The 22,133-nt window shown below is 41.7% G+C and overlaps 1 protein-coding gene across 3 annotated transcripts in view; it reads right to left on the reverse strand.

The window, feature by feature from the left end:
- Positions 1-22,133, reverse strand: part of TEK (TEK receptor tyrosine kinase) — a 103,730-nt gene that overhangs the window by 38,080 nt on the left and 43,517 nt on the right. For all 3 annotated transcript variants that reach the window (XM_029202108.1, XM_029202110.1, XM_029202109.1), the window contains exons 2-9: positions 21,438-21,749; positions 14,337-14,447; positions 13,302-13,454; positions 9,938-10,069; positions 9,322-9,462; positions 6,548-6,676; positions 3,099-3,250; positions 988-1,132 (exon numbers count right to left, since the gene is read on the reverse strand). In XM_029202108.1, the coding sequence (XP_029057941.1) occupies positions 988-1,132; positions 3,099-3,250; positions 6,548-6,676; positions 9,322-9,462; positions 9,938-10,069; positions 13,302-13,454; positions 14,337-14,447; positions 21,438-21,749 (1,275 nt within the window). The remainder of the gene's footprint in view (positions 1-987; positions 1,133-3,098; positions 3,251-6,547; positions 6,677-9,321; positions 9,463-9,937; positions 10,070-13,301; positions 13,455-14,336; positions 14,448-21,437; positions 21,750-22,133) is intronic.

Raw genomic sequence — 22,133 nt, forward strand, 5'->3', positions numbered from 1 at the left:
ACACAAGAGTCTCAGAAAGCAAAATGATCTACGAAAGGTGATGCAGGGTTTGGAGTCAAGACCAGGTTCAAAACTAAGATTGGCTGTTTGCCAGATGTGTTACCTTAGCCGAGTTACCTAAACCTGCTGAACCTGTTTCTTGAATGATAAAGTGGGGATAACAATACTACTGTACATTGTACTCATAAAATTTAAATAAGATGAATGAGCACTTAGCTCAGTGCCTTTCTAGAATATATACCACAGAGTTGTTAGGTGTTTTTGTCTAAATGGATTCAAAAGTAACTTCCAAATTTAAAATTCCCTGTTGTATCTCTGTACACCAACCAAGCTAACTTGGATTTACTTCCACTGTATTTCTTCCCTGCAAGTCTCAAAGGTACACACATCCACTTAACTCTGAATTTTGAAATACTAATTCATAGTAGGAAGAATATTCAGAACTCTGAACATGGGAGAAAATCATTCATGTTAATTGTATAGCATAGCCTGGGCTTCATATTAAGTCAGTAGTCCTCAAAATGAAGATTCTCCAAATTATCCTCTACAGTGAATAGGAAGTCACGAGAATGATAAAGTTAAACTTTTTACAAAATAAAATCACTACCAGACACTTTATGCCAGACACAATTCCACTATTTAACAAATCTTCGCAATAACCCTGAGTGGTAGATAAACTAAGCTGTGTTTACAAATAGAGAAAGGCTCAGAGAGGTCAAATTCATTTGCTCAGGGCCACACCCAAGTTTACTAGCTGTTAGCAATGAAAATCAAACCCAGGGCTATGTAACTCCAAAGGTCATAAACTTAATCCCTCCTTTCCATTGTAATGCACAGAATTTTTTTTTTTAAGGCTTAGTGTCCTGGAGAACATCCAAAAGGTATTTTAGTGGTCAGAGAGCATTTCTATTTAGAAGCAGCGCTCAGTGATACATAAACACAGCACCATCAAGGTTACAAGCTCTTTCCCTGGAAAATGGACCTTACCTTTAACAGAAACGTTGAAAGGCTTTTCCACCATCCCAGCCACTGTGTTCACACTGCAAACCCAGACTCCTGAGTCAGGGGGCAGGATCCGGTGGATTGTGAAGGTGGACACTGAGAGATGACCCGTGTGGTTAAAGTCTTTTGGCTGGAAAGGTCAAAAAGAAAAAAAGCTTCTAGATAGGTATAAACACAAAGGTTCTTAGCACTGACCCCATCGCATTGTTAAATAAGGAGTTTTCTAGGGGAGATTAAGAAGATCATTGCAATGCTTGTATAAGCATTGGCCTATTTACAAAGCTATTGTAGTAGCCCTGAAAGTTTATGTTGGATTGATGCCCTCGCAGATCCTGCTGTTGTATTTGTGTGTTTGGGAGAGTGGGGCAAACACTTCCAAGCAAAGAGTCTAAGTCCTTCTAAACTGCTTCTGGTAACATTTGTTCCTTTCTGGTCCAATACAGAGATGGCTGGGTGAGAAGACAAAATGGCTTCCTAAAGTGTTTGAGGGGCTGCCGAGTATGGTACTGTGGAAAAAGTCAGGGCTCCGAAGACACGTGGACCTGAGTTCACATCCCAGCTCTGCCACTTTTGACCAATTCCTTAGTTACTTAACTTCACGCAGCCAGTTTCCACTTCTGCAAAAAGGGGCCAGGTAATGTAAAGTAAGATGTGTATAGTACGGTCAACCCTCACTAGATGGTAGCTGTGACTTCCACTAACTCATGGATACGCCAACAAGATTTTGGAAGCGGTCAGGTGGCTTCTGCTACTGAAAGGATTGTTTGAGTGGAATCAGGGACGTCTGACGTGTGAACATTCTGCACATCCTGCCCCCAAGAGGTCATTTGGACCTGCCTTCTAGTCAAGTTGATTTTCAGTCATCTTTGAGAGAAAAATAAGATAACTATTTCAAAATCTTAGGTAAGAAAATACATCAATTTCCCGAAGATCACTTGTGACACAGAGAAATTTGAGGTAGTTCCTGTCTCTGCTGCATTTGGGATTGTTGGAACAGGGAAGGGAAACATATCGGAAAAGTAGCATATTCCTTTCCAGCAAAGAAGAACGCTGTGATAGCACCCTAACCAGTGGTGGATACCAACAGTGAGGACAAAGTGCAGAGGCAGAGACCCAAGGGATGTATTCAGACCTAAGGGACTCTGTGGATCATAGTTTCTGGATTGGAGGTGTGGGATCAGGTCTATCTAGAGTCAAACGGGTTATGCTGAACTCGCCTCTGCTTTTTGTCAAAGCTAACAACACCCTAGCTTAGGAAGACGCAAGCCATGAATGGAATCCAGCCTTTAGCAGGGTGAGTGCTACACTGAAAATATCTAGTAGTATAAGGAGGTCAGATTAAGAATACAGCCACTATGGAGAACAGTATGGAGGTTCCTTAGAAAACTAAAAACAGAGCTACTATATGATCCTGCAATCTTACTCCTGGGCATATATCTGGAGAAAACTACAATTCGAAAAGATACATGCACCCCAATGTTCATTGTAGCACTATTTACAGTAGCCAAGACATGGAAGCAACCTAAATGTCCATCAACAGATGAATGGTAAAGAAGATGTGGTATATTTATACAATGGAATATTACTCAGCCATAAAAAATGAAATAATGCCATTCGCAGAAACATGGATGGACCTAGAGATTGTCATACTAAGTTAAGTAAATCAGAGAAATACAAATATCATATGATATCCCTTATATGTGGAATCTAAAATATGACACAAATGAACTTATGTATGAAGCAGAAACAGAATCATAGACATAGAAAACAAACTTATGGTTTAGAAAGCAAACTTATGGTTACCAAAGGGAAAAGGGGGAAGGGGAGGGATAAATAAGGCATTTGGGACTAGCAGATACAAACTACTATATATAAAATAGATAAACAACAAGGATTTGTTGTTGTTGGGAACTACATTCAATACCTTGTAATAACTTATAATGGAAAAGAATCTGAAAGAAATATATATGTATAACTGAATTAGTTTGCTGTACACCTGAAACTAACACAACATTGTAAATCAACTATACTTCAATTTTTAAAAAGACTATAATTTGTTCTACAAAAAAAAAAAAAAGAAAAAGAATAACTCTTACATGGAGGACTGTCCCATCTGGCTTCACCAGGGTCATTTCTTCATTAGCAGGTAGCGGCCAGCCAGATGCTTTGCAGATGGGGTTAAATTTACCACTGTTTACTTCTATGTGATCTGGCAAATCCTCTATCTTTGGGGTCATCCTTGGCATGCCTGAATGAAGGAAAGAGCACTGTGAAATCTAATCTTTAACACAGCAGAAATAGAAATAATAAAAGTAGCTACCGTTTAGTAAGTCATGCACTGGGCAAGAACTTGGCAAATATTATATTGTTTTATCAACACGTAATAAACTTGTGGGGTGGCTGCTATTGTGGTTCCCATTTTAAAGATGAGGAGACTGAGGCTCTGAGTTCAGGTTGAAGCTCAGATCTTTTTTTTTTTTTTTTTGCGGTGCACAGGCCTCTCACTGCTGTGGCCTCTCCCGTTGCGGAGCACAGGCTGCGGACACGCAGGCTCAGTGGCCGTGGCTCACGGGCCCAGCCGCTCCGTGGCACGTGGGATCCTCCCGGACCGGAGCACGAACCCGTGTCCCCTGCATCAGCAGGCGGACTCCCAACCACTGCACCACCAGGGAAGCCCAAGCTCAGATCTTTATGACTCCAGAATTCACACTCTCTGGCCATAATGATGTACTTTCTCAGTGGACCTAGGAGATACAGTCTCAATATTGAAAAGATCTTCAGCACCACATGTCTGCAGATCTTACTGTCCACTCCCTCTCTTGCTTTTTAAGGGAATTTTTTTTTATAAAAACAAAAACTAGTTCTTCTTTCACTCTGCAAGCCCCCAATACTGCCGATCAACAAATATGTCAAGTTTTGATATCTGAGAGATGTCTCATTAATTGGGAAGTCTGCAAGTGGTCGATGATTAATTATATTCACATTTACATCGAAGAAGTAAAGTGGAATAAAACTCCCCCAAATCAATTTCCCATCAATAGCCAAATAAAAAATACTGCTGCCAATATGGAAAGGAAAAAATGTCTCTGGTATCAACAAAGGTATCAGGAGCCCTTGCTTGTTATCTGCAGAGTAGAGAATGAATAATCCTGAAATGTAACAATTTTATTCTGAACTGTAAGGTCTTAGAGAATTTTGGAACATGTGTAACTAAATGTAAGACATGACTGAAAACAGTCCAACACTTAGTAAAGAATGTAGGAGACGGAGATGCACTTAAAGCAAATAAGGGAAACATTGGAAAAGTGGCTTAGTCCTTTCCAGCAAAAAAGAACAGCCGTCACCTACATGCTGCTCCATATCAGCGGTGGGTCAAGGTAAACACATCAATATTGATATTTTATATTGATATCCTATTTCTCAGGCCTAGAATGAAACAGGTAAAGTGTATGGAACAGGAGGGAAAAAGATCTAATAGCCACAAAGATAATTCCTTGATATATCTGCAGACTTGGAGAGACTGTGCTTAGAAAATTTGCCAGACTGTTCAGCCTACATAATTATTGCCATCGGAATTCTTCAAAGTGCTTTGACATTTTCAAACCATATCTTTCCTTCATTGTCCCCTTGCAGTTTCTGCAGCTGGATGGGGGTGGAGGAACAGCTAGAGGGTGGAAGAGGGTGTGAGGGAAAGGGAGCTGCTCCCCAGAAGCCCAGAACCTGGTTCTAAGTTTGAGATTCTCACACTTTTTGTAACATCAGCCTTAGAACAGAAAGGAGGAAGTGGTGCAGAAAATTCAAATCATTAAGCTTGTTCATTGCCCACTTTCAATCCATGTTCTGGCCCACAGCCTTTCCTTCCCTTCTTAGACCCTCCCAAATTCCCGCCCTGTAAAAAAGTCCAAACGCTGGGGAAGAGGAGAAAGTATAAAGCTGACAAGCTAAAGCCTTTGAGAAAACAGTTGGTATTTCCCCACATATTTGCTCTGATTTTTAAAACTCACAGGCAGAAGTCCATAAATGTCTTATTATTCTGAGTGTAGATTTCACTGGACATATGTTATTTATATCTGACTGAAAAAGTAATATATGTTTATTATTTTTAAATTTTGAAAATATGCTTCTCTGGATTTTAAAAAGTATATTCTAGGGTAAGCGTCAGCAAACTTTCTTGAAAGGACTAGATAATAAATATTTTCAGCTTTGCAAGCCATATGTCCTCTGTGGTAACTCCTCAACCCTGTTGTGTAAGAGCAACCTTACACGATATATTGTAAACAAATGGGCATGGCTGTATTCCAATAAATTTTTTTTTATGAGAACAGATAGATGTTCTATCTGTCTAAAAAGGAATGAGATACATACTGACATGTGCTACAATACAGATAAACCTCAAAAAAAGTATGGTAAGTGAGAAAAGCCAGCCACAAAAGACTATGTATTGTATGATGCCATTTATAGAATAGGAAATATCAAGAATAAGTAAATCTATACAGGCAGAGAGTAAATTAATGGTTGCCAGGCGCTGGGAGGAGGAAAGAATGGGAGTTACTGCTAATAGGTACACACTTTCTTTTGGTAAAATGAAAACATTCTAGATTATGGTGCTGGTTGCACAACTCTGTAAAAGCCTTCAATTTTACGTTTTAAAGGGATGAACTTCATGGTATAAAAATTATACCTCAATAAAACTGTTTTTAAAAAAAAGTACACAAGGGACTTCCCTGGTGGCACAGTGGTTAAGAAACTGGCTGCCAATTCAGGGGACATGGGTTCGAGCCCTGGTCCGGGAAGATCCCACGTGCTGTGAAGCAACTAAGCCCATGTGCCACAACTACTGAGCCTGAACTCTAGAGCCAGGAGCCACAACTACTGAGCCTGCGAGCCACAACTACTGAAGCCCACGTGCCTACAGCCCATGCTCTCCAACCAGAGAAGCCACTGCAATGAGAAGCCCGTGCACCGCAACAAAGAGTAGCCCCCGCTCGCTGCCCGTGCGCAGCAACAAAGACCCAGCACGGCCAAAAATAAATAAATAAATTTCTTTTAAGAAAATAGTACACCAGATTTGGTTTGTGGGTGTTTGCTGACTTCTGCTCTACGGTAATTCTGAACTAGAATTATTTAAAACTTCATTTTGAGGATAATATTTTTCATTTTTTTCCTTTCATTATATCTTTCTTTTAAAAAATATTTTTTATCCAAATCCCTTCCACATAATTCTTCCACTGTTGTGGATATCCAGGGAAAAGGCTGGTCCTAGAGAAGAGAGCAAAAGAGGTAGGCAGAGTTCTCAGCTGGCCAGTTATCACTTAATGTGCTACAAAGAACACATGGTTTATTCCTTAGTGGAAAGGCCAGTGTGAGAGTCCATAGAAAAGATTCAGAAAGCTGTCCTTTAGAACATGGGATATATTCTTCCCTACTTCAGGGTGGAAACAGAAGGAGTTTAAGAATCTTGGGCTAGTGGGGCAAGAATTATGCCAGAAGAGCTTGGTTCAGACATGCTGAACCTGGCCCTGACTACAGTGTTACCTTGCTTTACCTTCTTTCTCACACTGGAGCCCTTGGTGTCCCGGAGAGCAGAGGCATCCTTGGAACCGATCACACATCTCCCCATTGGTGCAACTGCACCTAAGCTTACAGTCTGGTCCATAATAACCAGGCTGGCATGCTGTAAACAAAGACATCAAAATCCAGTGTTAAGATAGGGAAGGAGGAAAACTCAGGCTATAGGTGGCTAGTTTTACTTTTTTTCTCCAAGCTACCAAGTAGTATTAATTATCTGAATTACCAAGAAGTTAAAGGGTTGAGGAATTCTGCTTTCAGGAGAAAATAACAACTCTATTTTAAAAACAACTACCTGAAAGCACTGAGGAGTGCTATGAGAGGAGGGACAGAGGGAACCACACAGGTTCTGAGGGGAAATGAAATTTGGAAGATGGGAATGGTGTGCTCCCCATTTTCAGCTTTTAGTCTAATGGTTGGTACAGTTGACATTGTGTGGGGAAGCTAGGACTCCAAAGAAAACCTGAAGTCTTACAGACAGAGGAATCTTAGAGGACAGAGTCAAAGCAACTACAGCCTCTGGAAAGTGAGAGGGAAAATCTAGAAAGGAAGAGCCGAGGGAGGGAGTCCCAAATCTTTGGCTGACCCCAGAACCACACATGTTAAGTGCAGACTTGAAGCAACCCAGCTACGGCTAAAAGGAATGAACTGAGTTTGAGTTGATGCCTGAGAGTCAGAGTTTGCAGTTTGAGTCATACCAAGCTGATTGCCTGACAGGACATAATGAAACAAAATCAACATTCTTCAGAGAAATATATCATATTCCAAGTCTCCTCAATGTAACATTCACAATGTCCAAAATACAATCAACATAAGAAGAAATGGAAAATTCTGACCCATTCTCAAGGGAAAAGAAAATCAACAGAGACCGACCTGGATGACCCAGATGTTGGAAATAGCAGCTACAATAACTATGCTCAGTGAAGTAAAGGAAAATATGCTCACAACAAATGAAACAATTAGAAATCTCAGCAGAGAAATATAAACTATAAAACATAACCAAAAAGGCATTCTAGAACTGAAAAACATAATATTTGAAATAAAGATTTCACTGTATGGATGTAGCAACAGAATGGAGATGACAGAAGAGTCAATGAACTTAAAGCTAGATCAATAGGTATTCAGTCTGAAGAATACAGATAGGGAAAAAGAAAAAAATGATTGGAGCCTCAGGGACCTAAGGGACAATATCAAAAGGTCTAACATACATGTAATTGTAGGTCCAAGGAAGGAGTCTGGGAGAACACTAAAATATCTCAATTCATAAAATCTTAGTGATTTCTTGATCCAGATGTGGGCTGGAATGTTAATAAAGGTACTCCTATAAATCTGGGTCTAGAGACATGTTCACCATGAAGTTAATGAAGCTTATGTTCTAGACTCCTCACATGCATGTAGCCCTTCTGGGCCCTAGCAAAGTTTTCATATATGCACATGTTTTTTAAAATTTGTGTATGATTTTTTAATAGTCTTTAAGGAGGAACTGGATCTACCCCTACTCGGAGGCACCTTTTACTTTAAGGTGTACATTTCTGAGACCATGTGGGATTCCTCTACAGCTAAGGCTCCCTCAGTGTTCCACGGGGGGCAGATACAGCATTTAGAGGGAACTGAGTGAGGTTTTGCAGGTAGTTGAAGCTTACTTTTGTGTAACTCTCCTCTTTGTCCTCTTACTCTAAGCCCCTAGAGCTATGCTGTCCAGTATGGTAGCTGATAGCCATGTATGGCTATTGAGCTCTTAAAATATGGCTAATCCAAATTGAGATTTCAAAGACTCAGTGTGAAAAGAGGAATGTAAAACATCTCATTAATATTTTTTCTATTGATTACGTGTTGCTATGGTAATATTTTTGATATATTGGGTTAACTGAAATATTACAATTATTTCACCTGTTTCTTTTACTTTTTTAATGTGGATACTAGAATAATTTAAATTACATATGTGGTTTGTTTCTATTTCTACTGAACTGCTCTGTCCTAGAGCACTGTTATCAAATAGCTGGAGACCCCATCACGGCTCCCAACAGTGCCAGTTGTGGAAAAAGCTGATTTTGTGGGGCAAATACTGAAACACCATTAAGCTCTGCCTAATTCACCAGATTAGCATTCATTAGGGAAGGTCTAGCATATTTGGCCTCAGGTTCATGTTAAGCTACTGTGTGATGGTTGATGTGAAAAGCTTATTGGAAAGTAGATGGGAAACACATACCTCTGAGCTTCACCAAATGGGAAAATATATATTAAAAAGGGTAGAAGGAATCTTCGAGTAGGTGAAGTTAGTATTGCTTGTGTAAGGTCCACGGAAGATAAGACCTTAACTTCCTCGATTTTCAAATCCCAAATCTTACCTGGATCTGACCTAAAAGCAATGATATTTATGATGCACTGAAGATAACAAACCTTCTATGGGTTTCCAATTCAAAGTGTGGTCTGAAAACAAAGAGCATCACCTCGGAGCTTGTTAGAAATGCAGACCCTCACGCCCCAGTCCAGACCTATGAAATCAGAATCTGTTTTAATAAGATCCCCAGGTGATGTATATGAGAAGCACTTTCTGTGAGGTCCAGAGTCTTAACATGAAAGCATAATTAACTTTGGATGAAGATATCTTTGATTCAAAACCCTGTAATTCAGCAATAGACAGTTGAGTGAGCAGTCCAGGTATGTCCTACACGATGATTTCCAGCAAGCTGGATCTCCTTGGTATACCTGCTAGAACCTTTTCTCTTTAGGGGTGTGACTGGTGCATACCTTCATTGCACTGCAGACCCTTCCAGCCTGTGGCACAGGAACACCCATAGGGGTCTGGGAGACAGAACACGTAGGACTTGCATCCCTCTTGTCCACTACACCTTTCTTTACAAGTTCTGCCAAACGTGTGCAGTTCACAAGCTATGGGTGAGAAAAAGATGATTCAGAGGCAAATATGCAGCCCTTTGAAACGCAGGATTCTTCTTTTTAAGGGTCTCTCCTAGACCAGTGAACATGGAAAATAATCCAATGTAAGCTGTGGAATTGTCAGTGTAAACACACCCTTATGGCCCATTTTATAGATAATGAAACTGCCTCACAGAGAGGACACTGCAGGCACAGCCCCCAGCAGTGCAGTTTGCGTACTGCACAAACCTAGGGAGTGGCGTTCACATCATAGATGTCGTAGATTTGTACACTTATTACAACTTTTCAGTGGTTGACAATAAAGAGCCTTTAAGAAAGGGCACATTTTTTGAATTTCCTCAAAGGTACCATATGGGCTCACAGAGGCCATTTAGCTTCCATTCCCAAATGGGTCCAGATCTAAAATTCTAGATCCAGCAACAATGGCCTTTTAAATCCACAGGTTACTCATCAAGCACTTTTGACTTACCCTTCTCACATGTTCTCCCCATGAACCCAGGAGGGCAAATGCATTCTCCGGTATCTTCGTGGCAGATCCCATTGTTCATACAAGCAGTGCAGACACGGTTACATTCAGGTCCCCACTTCTGAGCTTCACACCCTTTTTTTAAAGAAAACAAGACTATGGTGAGTGAAGCAACTTCATTCCCCAAAGCTTTATTGAGCACCTGATACATGTTAGTCATGTGAGTGGGCACTGGTGAACGAAGATAAATAAAGCACAATCTCTGCTCTCTAAAAGCTAAGACTCCAATGTGGGAAACAGACATGTGATAGAAAGTAATGATAATGACAAAGACAGAGGTACCTAATTCTGCCTTAGGGTTGGAATAGGGCATAAAGGAGGGCTTCTCAGAGGAGGTGGTATGTGCGTTGAATCTGCAGGACCCACTAAGTGACAAAGAAGATAAGGCTGGAGAGCGTGTTCTGGGCAAAGGCTAGGTCGGGAGGAAAACACGGCATGTTTGGAGAGCTGCAGTTACGGTTAGAGACAAGAGCAGTGGTTTTCAAAGTGTGACCCCTGACGAGTAGCATCACTATTACCTGGGAATCTGTTAGAAATGCAAATCCCAGACTCCCATCAATGACCTACTGTATGAGAAACTCTGGAGGTAGCCTAGCAACCTATGCTTCACAAGTGTTTCAGATAATTCTGAGGCATGCTAGAGTTTGGGAACCTCCAGTGTAAAGAATGTGGAGAATAACACAAATGGGAAAAGAATTTGAAAAAGAATAGATCCATGTATATATGTAACTGAATCACTTTGCTGTACACCTGAAACTAACACAAAATTGTAAATAGTTCAATATAAAGTAAAGATTAAAAAAAATAAAGAATGTGGAGACAGAAGACAGCTAAAAGGGGAAGGAGCTAGTAGCCCCCAAATATTTTTCAGGTAGAAAACATATAAGAAATGAACCAAGATACAAAATTGAAAGTACAAGTATGGTAAAATGCTTCTAGATTCGTATTTCCTGGTTCTTTCTCTCCAGCACTTGGTGATTTCAGATTGTTATTTAGGATACCTTCTGATAAGGAAAGCTCAGGGGGAGCGGGGTAGGGTGACCGTTTGTGGTCAGGAATTTAGTTTAATTTTTCTTCTGAAAGGAACTAATGTCTTTGTCCCTGAATATTAGTCTCACGGTGGTAAACTTGGACCTGTGCCTACAGCTTATAATATTTTTGGCAAGAACTCCTAGTTATCAGTATTTTCTCTAAAATAATCAGGAAGACTGTCAACACAGACCCAGTCTTACAGGCAACCACTTAATTGATAAAGCTACAAAATGTCTCAAAGCTACTATTTACATGCCTTAATATATAAAGGGAAAACGATTTCTGCACAATTAGTGATTTCTGGAGAGCCAGACCACAGATTATCTTCACATGATGAAAACTAATGATGGCAGACACTGGAGATGAAAGGGGTTCTCCTGTTACATTAAAGTATGTCTCTAACCCTGAACCGATCTGAAGACCTGTCCCAGCTTCACTCCTAATCCTGGGAAAGAGGAAGGGATTAAGCTCAAGGAAATAATTAAGATGATCTCTTAGAGGGATGCAGAAGACAGGAAAAGAGTTCCTTGATAAGCAACAAGTATGCAGTTAGGCTTCTGTTATTTTCTTCAAAAGCCTCGTGGTTTTGTATTTTAGGAAACTGTAGATCCGTGGCATACAGAGAGAAATCCTATAAACTTAATGTTTTCGAGAAATCTTTTGCCATGGAGAGAATTTACGCCGAAAAGAAATCCTACACATATAACCAGTATGATTTTTAATACACATCTTTAAGCACTGACTATTCCTAGGATTCAAATCTACCTGGAGAGATACCTTACAGTTATGAGAAATGAACAAAATGCCTTCAACTGTACCTTATTTCTTGGTAAACATCAAAGAGGTCAAAGGGAAGGAAGTACTTTTAAATAGGATGGTTGTGGCCCAACTCAAACTTTCTTAGAATGATTTTAGATATTAGCAGTGCTTCTCAAACAGTTTTATTGAAATAAGAGCCAAAGAGAATGAATGTGCTTCTGGCCATCTGAAAGGGAGACAACCTGGAGATCAAAATGTGTTTGAAGTCTTTTGCTTTATCTTAAAACTTCAGGGAAATTTAAAATTCAAATCTATGATAAGTCATGTTTGTTTTGTCATTAAAAAAAAAAAAGCTTTAAACCTTTTACCACATATCGACATTTGATGTTTTTGATATTGCTGGAAAATCTGCCAATTTACCCCAGACTATGAGTGCCCCTGGTACATGGTGCTATATCGCACCGGAGAGACCATCTTAATGAAATGAATGCAAATTGTGTCCTTGCCATTCAGACTCTCCGAGAGTAGAGAGGAATGAAAGGGGATTTCACCTGCCCAAACTAGATGAACCACACTTTTCATATGTCTATTTTCATATCGCAGTATCTGTTTATCTATTTATGTATGTACCTGCTCTGCTTGGGAATTACCCAAGGGACAGTGATTCATCTTATTATCCTTGTATCCTCAACACCAACACAATGCCTGGCAGAGACTTATAATCAACACGGATTTGTTGCATGAATGAATGAATGCATAAATATAATGCAAAGCAAAATAAGTACTCTGCACAAGTTAGCGATGCTAATCATTAGAGGAATGACAGGGCATCCCTAGTACTCAGACCTGAAGGCCTGAACATTTAATATCATGAATACCTAACATAACCGGAGAAAATTCAGGGCAAATTTTTTGCTTTCTATAGATCAATTTTCGTAAAAACCACTGGTGACAGTTACTACCCACTTTCATAGTTATAATGGGGGAGAAGTTTTCACCAGTTCTAACTCTTGCATTTTTCAAACCTGAAAACAGAAATCACATTTGAGAGTTAAATGATCTGGAAAGTTGGGATTTACAGGAGACTTAAGGTTTAACTAGATACTAGGCCAACCCAGAAGGCCCAACTCATCTCCCTGTAGCAGACACCTTTTGGGGAGACTGTCCAGCTCACAGTGATTACCATTCTGTATGCAGTATGTGGCTCCACCCTTGTCTATAGCTCATTGGTCTAGGCGAGTAGATGTCTGACACGTGTTCAACATTTAGACGCAAAAGAAACATCACTGAAGCTAAGTTAGGGTCATGGTAGCCTCCTAAAGTCCACCCACCCTCCCCGCTGCTGAGCCCCAGATCTTCCCTGGAAGATCTTTTCTGGAATTTGCTTATCAGCTTTTCCATCAATTTTTTAAAGTCTTCAGTATACTTTCAACTAATCCCTGGTTTTTGCTTAAGTAGCCAGAGTCAGTTTCTGCTACTTCCAACTAAAAATCCTAACAACCACACCATCACTTACTCCGGACTATTAGCCTGGTGAAGGCCGAGGTGAAGAGGTTTCCTCCTATGTACCTGGCCGAGTACACTCCAGCATCCTGGGGCTGAGCATGAGGCAGATGCACTTCTAAAATATCAGGTACTTCATGCCGGGGCACTGAATGGATGAAGGAACCTGTAAGGGAGAAAAGTGGAGAACAATGGGTCTCACTCAAACACTCCTGTTTCCTTGTCTGCCCCCTCCACTTGATCAGCTTTCCCTGGCCTGATATAGAAAATGTGCTCTAGCATATTAGATGGGGGGCAGAAGAATGAAAAGGCTGAACTATCGAATGCTCTCCCAAAAGTTGAGAAAAGTATGGTGTTGGAGCAGATAGGTTAGTCTATAGGATCTACCACCAAACACATGAAGGTGAGGGTAGCCTAAATTTCTCTTCTTCTGCAGGGAGAGGCAAACCGACAAAGCTGGGGAAAACGTCAGGTAAACTTGCCAACTAATCAATTAAGAGATAACTAGAATCACTACTCCAACCTGTAAGCCATTCATCCACAGAACTCAGAAGAGTCTCCGTCAGTATTTCAGCGGCATCAGGCAACTGCCACCAGGTGGCGCCAAACCGTAGTCAGACCCAGACAGATTTGGGTTGTGCACTTGGACCCCCAGAACCACTGCCAACTGGCTTTCCAGGCTCACTCTGGTCATTTCCTTAGCCTTGCAATCAAACAGCATCCCATTTTACATGGCAGAATTTGAGACCCCACATATTACATCATGATGGGATTTTCTTGTACGTTCATAGTTCATATTGTATATTTGTAAATGTACAATGTAGGTAGGTGCATTCATATGTGTATAAAAATCTCCACTTTAATTTACTTAAGTAAGCAAACACGTTACCTAAGACAGCTTCTATCATAGAATCTGATTAGCTTGCATCATAGTAGCTTTACTTCAAACATCTGCCCCCAAGACTGCAATAAGATAATGACCCAGTATGTTTTATGCTATCTGATGTCTCACACAACAGTGTCAGAATTACACAAAACACATACTCACCGTTTTTGTAAATCACTGCATCTTCTTCTTTAACCAATGCCTTTTTGAAAGATATGTTCACATTATCTCCCCTGTCCACAGTCATAGTTAAAGTAGCTGGTAGGAAGGAAGCTTTTAAAAGATAGAGAAAAAACAAATGAGAAAATGAGGTTATATATCTTTTCCAGGAACAAATGAACTTTGAATCAGAAGATGAGGCCTATTACTTGGCAGGAGTCAGCTGGTTTTCATGAGAGCTTAGAGAGCTACACTGTGAAGGCAGAAGATGCCTCTGAACCATGCTCGGAAGGACCTGAGCTTTAGGTACATCAGCTTGTTTTCCTCAGCGCCTGCCGACCTGGGCACAGTGCCCTGGAAGACTCCCACACAGATACCATGGTACAGATAGTGACATGGGGCGGACCCAGAGGGAGAGTGGTGGAGATCAAAGAGCACCGTGAGTCCTGCAATTAGACAGTCCTGGGCTTAAGGCCACCCTCTGCCACTTACTGAACCTTTTTTTTTTTTGCGGTTCACAGGCCTCTCACTGTTGTGGCCTCTCCCGTTGCGGGGCACAGGCTCCGGACACACAGGCTCAGCGGCCATGGCTTACTGGCCCAGTCGCTCCGCGGCATGTGGGATCCTCCCGGACCGGGGCACAAACCCGTGTCCCCTGCATCGGCAGGCGGACTCTCAACCACTGCGCCACCAGGGAAGCCCTACTGAACCTTTTTGACCCAGTTATTTCACCTCTGAACACCTCAGCTTCCTCATCTGTAATTTAGGAGTAAAAGTATTTACCTTAAACGGTTGTTAGGAATAGTAAATGATGTATGCCAAACCCCTGGGTGCTTAGAAGAGGTCAGGATCCTTCCCAAATATAAACAAAGGCCACGCCGCTGTGGTGACACGTGCAGTGTGGCCATGAGTGACAGGGAAGGCAGGCAGGGGACCTCAGGGGCCACCTTCTGGGGCTCCCTCTCACGTGAGGAGGTGCTTCATTTAGCAATCTAACGGAACAGCTGTTGCTCTCTACGACATGCCCTTAGGCTCCTGTGAGAACTATCTGACCATTTCAGGCTGTTGTTCCCTTCTCTGCGGTTTGTTTATATTTTCTGCTCCTTTGTGTGAAGATTGTTTAGCTGACCCTGGGACTTCTCGCTCAGCATTGTATTCTGAAAAGGAACTGAGATTCTCCACTCGGCTCAACTCCAGTGTGGCTTTACTTTTTCCTCATTCTGTGGTTTTTTTTATTATTTCAGACTTTGCGCCTCTTAAGCTCCCTGTTTTGGGGGTCGGAACACAGTCACACCAGAGTTCCCCTGCCGCCCAGCTGGCCACCTCCCGCATTCATGGCTCTAGGTGGATCGTTCTCTGCTGAGGACTAACAGAGCGCATCCACAAGCCAGCCTTGCACCTTGGGCTTCCTGATGACACAGGAGTCCGACTTGTACACAGTACGCATAGACTGATAGTCATGTGACTCGACTGGATCATGAAGACAATAAGCCCCTATTGACCAGGCATTGTTCTAAGCACTTCACACATATTTAATTTTCATAATATCTCTAGGAGATAGGTACTACAATTATCCTACTTTTACAAATGAGGAAATCAAGGTCCAGAGAGGTCAAGTAACCTGTATCAAGATTACACAGCAAGCTCACAGGAGAGCCAGGATTTGAAGCAGGTAGCTCAGCTCCAGAGGCCTTTCATAGGTGATATAATACCTTCTTTTATAAATGACATTGCTGAGGCCTAGGTTAGAAGATGACTTGCTTGAGATCATTTGGATTGATTAATTAACTCACAGACCTTAACTACGAACACAATTCACTTATTCCTTAAGCGGTGGAGAAGAAACTAGGAGGCAGTAAAAGTTATAAACAAAGACGCTTCTCATGGATGAAAAATAATTGAGCTAAATTTCAGTTGTCTCCTTTCATTTAATGATAAATAAAAACTGAGAGTAATAATGTCATTTTAGGTCCGTTGTTATTTTGTATAATTTCATAACAGCCCTGTGAAGACCAGATATCCACAGTCTGTCAGTGTGGAGATGGAGTTAAGGGTGACCAAGTCCCTTCCCAAGGCCTTCTAACAATAAATGTGAAAGTTGAGACACAAACTCAAGAGCTCCACACTTGTTCCGGACATCAGCCCTCCAGACCCATCCTACTCCGGGCCCGGCATCCTTACCTCTCACTTCCAGCCATGCTGAGCTGTACTCAGTCCCTCAAACAGATCACATGATCACTCACGTCCAAGTCATGAACTTTCTCCCTTCTCTTCTGCTCCTTCCTTTCCCCTGTGTCTCACCAAGTCCTACTCATTCATTGGTCTCCATTTAGATGTCACTTTCTCCAGGGGCCTTACACAATCCTGGAATCCAGGTTAAGTGCCGTCATACTGCCCTCCATATACCCTGTCCTTCCCCATTACAGCCCCACTCATACTAGGCTGAGCATTCCAGGAGGGTAGGCTCATGGCAGTTTTCAAAGGCAACACAGGGATCGGACCCAAGTTTACCTTCCCAGGTCCAACACGGGAAACCAGGTATATGAATGCTTCTAGTTACAATAGTTATAAGACTTACCTACTAATATGAAATCATAATAGTCCTCATCAGATATGCATCTGGTAATGATTAAATTACATAGCAATGTATAGAAAATTGCTAGGGAGATGTCAGGCACATAATAAGTATTCAGGAAATGTTAACTTTGTTGTGTTTCCCATGTGTGGCACAAAGAGAGGTTTAAGAATACTTGTGGGGGGCTTCCCTGGTGGCACAGAGGTTGAGAATCTGCCTGCTAATGCAGGGGACACGGGTTCGAGCCCTGGTCTGGGAGGATCCCACATGCCGTGGAGCAACTAGGCCCATGAGCCACAACTACTGAGCCTGCGCTCCACAACAAGAGAGGTCGCGATAGTGAGAGGCCCGCGCACCGCGATGAAGAGTGGCCCCCGCTTGCCACGACTAGAGAAAGCCCTCGCACAGAAACGAAGACCCAACACAGCAAAAATAAATAAATTAATTAATAAACTCCTATCCCCAACATATTCTAAAAGAAAAAAAAAGAATACTGTGGAATGAAAGAATAGATGAATGAATCTGATTTCAAATTTTCCTATTTTCTTCATACATTTAACATGCTCATTTGAGTTATTTAGATACAAATGGCTCCTCTCGGTCAACTTCACAAATCATGTTTGGGAAATTGGATGTTCTTAAAGCAAAGCCATTTCTCAAATGAAAAGAGGAAGAAAAATAACCTAGGTTTCTGTTGATGGAACACTCTGTAATAGATCTTTGGATGTGAAAACGTTCCAAACTTCATTTATACCTCCCTATCCCCAAATGCAATGTGCAGGGAGGTTTGAAAAAACTGCTTTTGACTTTTTTGGATGATGCCATTGATAAAAATCCCTTTGGCCATTTGGAGCATGTGAGCCAATTTAAGCTGTGTTTTGGCACATCTCAAATGGATTTTCCACTTCCTCCCCAGATGCACGAGTCAGCAGCAAGCAGGGATATAGTGATGTTTATCCTATCCTGCTGTGTCCCTAGGCAGGCACTCCTGAGTTCCCGTGATGTTTTACCAGGGAGTTAAGAGCGTCATGAAGACACAGTGTTGGAGGTTTTCTTGACTCACCATAAAGGATATCACTTTCCTTACACCATATTTCAGCCATTGGATGGTCAACAAAAGAAAATCAGTTCAACAGCTTGAGATGATGTTGTTATTCAAATACAGGAGAGAAAGTACTTCCTATTTTTCTATTTTGTCTAAACCTCCATAATTATGTTAAAAGATGATATTAACATTTTCCACAGTTGAGTAGCAAAATTAATAGTCCCACTAAATTACTGCTCATTCCAAGGCACTAAATAATGACAATTACTGAACATTTACTGTGAGCCAGATAATGTTGGTGATTTCATTTGATTCTCAAATGTACGTGGTAAAGTCTCTATCCCCATTTATTTTTTCAAATGAGCAAACTATGATTTCAGGTAAGTAATTTGCGCTGGGTTATACCAGCAGTTGCAGAGCTAGGCTCAAACCCATGTCTGACTAACCTCCACTCACGTATCTCTGTGCTCTAGGTTGCTTTTTGGGGTTTCAACTAGAGTTTGTTGTACTTTATAAAACAAGTGCTCAGAATTGGGGTGGGTGGTTAAAGTAAGTGAGAGTGATATAGAGAGGGTAGTGCAATAAATACAGACTCTGAAGCCAGACCGCTTGGCATTAAATCCTATTCCCACCATTTACAAACTGCTATTGTTATTATTATGTAAATTGTTCTGCAATGTCTCACTTTACAGTGAGCTTTCAGGAACATATCTACTGTGTAAATCAAATCTTACACTCATGGGAGCTGGCTTCTTGTATATACCATCTTACTCTTATTTAAAACCTAAGACGCTTTTGAAGATATTATTATACCCATTTCACAGATGATGAAAAATGAGACCAATAGAAGTTGAATAACTTGCTTAAGGCCATACAGCTGGTAAGTGGGAGAGAAAGAATTAAACTCAGGTGAAGTTGAGTCTAAAAGCCGTCTTCTCTTCACTGTTCCTCACTATCCATGCCTGCCTTAGCCTCATTTAACTGAACTTAAACTATGCTTTACCTGTGCTGACCTGGACTCTCACTTTGGAGGGATCATTACGGTTGGTTTTGTTTTGTTTTGTTTTTTGCGGTATGCGGGCCTCTCACTGCCGTGGCCTCCCCCGGACGCGCAGGCTCAGCGGCCATGGCTCACGGGCCCAGCCGCTCCGCGGCACGCAGGAACCTCCCGCACCGGGGCACGAACCCGCGTCCCCCCCATCGGCAGGCGGACCCTCAACCACTGCACCACCAGGGAAGCCCTACGGTTGGTTTTTGACTCCCAATATTCTGTTTTAATTTGCTCTACGGATTCTTATTTATACATTTTCAGGACAGCCCGGAAAGGGCACTTCTCATGTCAAACCTGTGAGATCACTGGGGCACAAATCTCAGATCATCTTCATTCAGAATGTGGGCATATCAGCAGAAGGACATAACTCTTTACACAAGTCAGATCCCAATGACACATGTGAAAAATAACAGAGCCGACTTTTCAGCCACGATAGCTTTGGCACACCTCACATCCCTTTGTTCAACCTCTCTTCCCTCATCAGAGAGCTGCATTCCTGGGAATTTCTGTTGTGCACTTTTCCCACTCGCCTGATGCCATTTAAAGGTGAATGTTATAGTTTTGCTAAGAGGGCCTTTTCCCTCATTTGTGATGAATAATGATTTTATCACTTTGATCTTAAAATGAGCTTGCTGCCTTCAAATTTTTAAATTACCACCATTAGCAGATTCAAAGAAATATTTTCAGGTAGACCCCAGCTAGGGGCTGACTCTAACCCCTTGCTGCTCAAAGTGTGGTCCTCAGCCCAGCAACATCTTATCCCCTGGAACCTTGTTAGAAATGCAGAATCTCAGGACTCTCCCCAAGGATCTACTGACTCAGAGTCTGCATTTTAACAAGACCCTTAGGGTGATTTTATAAGCATTTTTAACCTTGAGAAGCAGTAATCTAAAAAACCTACAGATTCCTATATAAAAAGCTGACAATCAGAAATGTGCAGAGGTGCATTATTTATCTGGATCAATTTTACAATTAAAAATCAAATCCTAAAGAGCTCACAATGTCATTGTCTCATAAAATGACACATCCTCAGTCCACAGTCTCGTGTGGTTATGATGATGTTAATTTGGTGAGGACCCCTTCATTTTAGTAATAACCAACCCAGAGAAAGGGACTGAGGGTGAGGGGCCAGATCATTTCCGTCAGAACAAGGAGAGGTCATTTCTGCTGGAATCTGTACCTTCGTCCCAGTAGATAGCATCAAGAGCACCAGAAGTCTACCTGCCTGTCCGAACTTGGGAGCCTTAGGGCAGAACAGAGTCATTAAATAATGTTTACAATGACATCTCCTCCAACTGCCATGAGTTTGGTGGACTGGCCCAAAGATACAGCTTAGGACCCACTTCTATTTGGGGAGAAGGGTTCCATCACATCACTGCTTTGTGAGGCACAGAAAGGAGTAATACTCTTCCTTTGCAGAAGGCTCTCAAGGTCCTCCTTCAAAAGTTCTGGTGTTCTGTGAGCTGGGCCTGGGTACTCCACTTCTAAAATTAAATCATGTAGCCTGAAAAAAAGGGCTCCAATTCTTCATCCCTCCCTGTATCCATACTCTTGGCCATGTAATTGTGTAATACCCTCCCATTCTGACTTTAGGCTCAGCTGTTCGACTTGCTTTGGGCGATAAAAGTGAGGCAGAAGTGAGAGTATACAGCACTAAGGCTAGGTTTCAAGAAGCCTCATGTGTTTCCCCTTGCTCTCTTGCACCCCTGCTGTCTCCATGAGAACATATCTACATTAGCCTGCTAACGGATAACAGTCACGCGGAACAGAGCCAAGGTAGCCCAACCAGGGCCAGCCTAATAAGCCTAGAGGCAGCCAATATCCATACACATGAGAAAGCTGCCCAGTCAAGATCAGCCACCTATCAACCCAGCTGACTTAGACTTACAAGCTATGAATGCTTATCATTATGCCCCCGTGGCTTTGGTTGTGTGTTACACAGCATTACTATGTCAATAGATAACCACTGTACCAAGTAACTAATTAAATTGAGTTATTGAGAGATGTTTCCCTTAATGTTTTATTTCTACCATATTTTTCCTCTGAAAACATTAACTTCTGTTAATACTCAGAGGCCAAGAAAACAAATAAGGAATCAAATGAAAAATCAATGAGAAAACTCAAAATAGCCCATAGTTTGGTGGTGGACACTTGTCTTCATTGCTGTGAATCATATTATATACACATAACATGTTCATATCTCCATCAGGACCGTGGAGCCCTTAGTAGAACATGTGATATATTTCATTTCATCTCATGAACTAGGCACAAGGTCTAGTGAAAGGATTGTACATGAGGGAGTTGGACTACATGATCTCTTATCTCTAATGCTCTCAGGCAGCTCATACCCAGCCTGAGTGAGCAGCTGCCAAGACAAGAGGCGGGTGTGTGTCTCAGTGGACCTCACCTGCCCACAACCAAGGGGCATGTTACCTTGTTGGCGCATCTTCATGGTCCGTATCCTTATTGCCTCTCCTCGAACTCGCCCTTCACAGAAATAAGCACCATTGATTTTACTAGCCTTTTCTCTCTTCCAAACAACTTTTTTAGCCCATTCTCTGGTTGCATCTTGAGTAACTTCCAGTGGATCCTGGTGCTGGTTCATTAAGGCTTCAAAGTCCCTTCCTATGATGATGGGCTCATGGGGGCGCCATCCAGAGGCGATGCAGGTGAGGGATGTCTCAGCATCAGACACGAGAGGTAGGGAATTGATCAAGATCAGGTCCATGGCACCGTCCACTGTTGCTAAAAGGAAAAGAGGGAACATAATGTATGAGGAAGGTTATTAACATGGCCCCACAGGATAAGCTGGTGTTTACAAAGCCTTGTCTAAAAATAACTGTGTGAGCAGTCTTTCTAAAATGCTACTCTGATCATGTTCCTATCTCTCATTGGACAAAATCCAAAACTCTTTACCATGGCATCAAGACTCTTCATCACCTAGACCCTGCTAACCACTGCTGCCCCATTGCACGCCCTAGCTGTAATGGACTATCGGTTATTCTCCATTCCCAAAACAAGATGTGCACTAGGTGTCTTTACGCACTACAGTGCCTGAGACATAGTTAAGTATTCAGTAAGTGTTTGCTGAATTGAGACAAATTCATGATAATAGCATTATCATTATCA

This window comes from Monodon monoceros, unplaced genomic scaffold (genome assembly GCF_005190385.1).
Source record: "Monodon monoceros isolate NGI ecotype Baffin Bay Population unplaced genomic scaffold, NGI_Narwhal_1 Super_Scaffold_5, whole genome shotgun sequence".
Taxonomy (NCBI): domain Eukaryota; kingdom Metazoa; phylum Chordata; class Mammalia; order Artiodactyla; family Monodontidae; genus Monodon; species Monodon monoceros.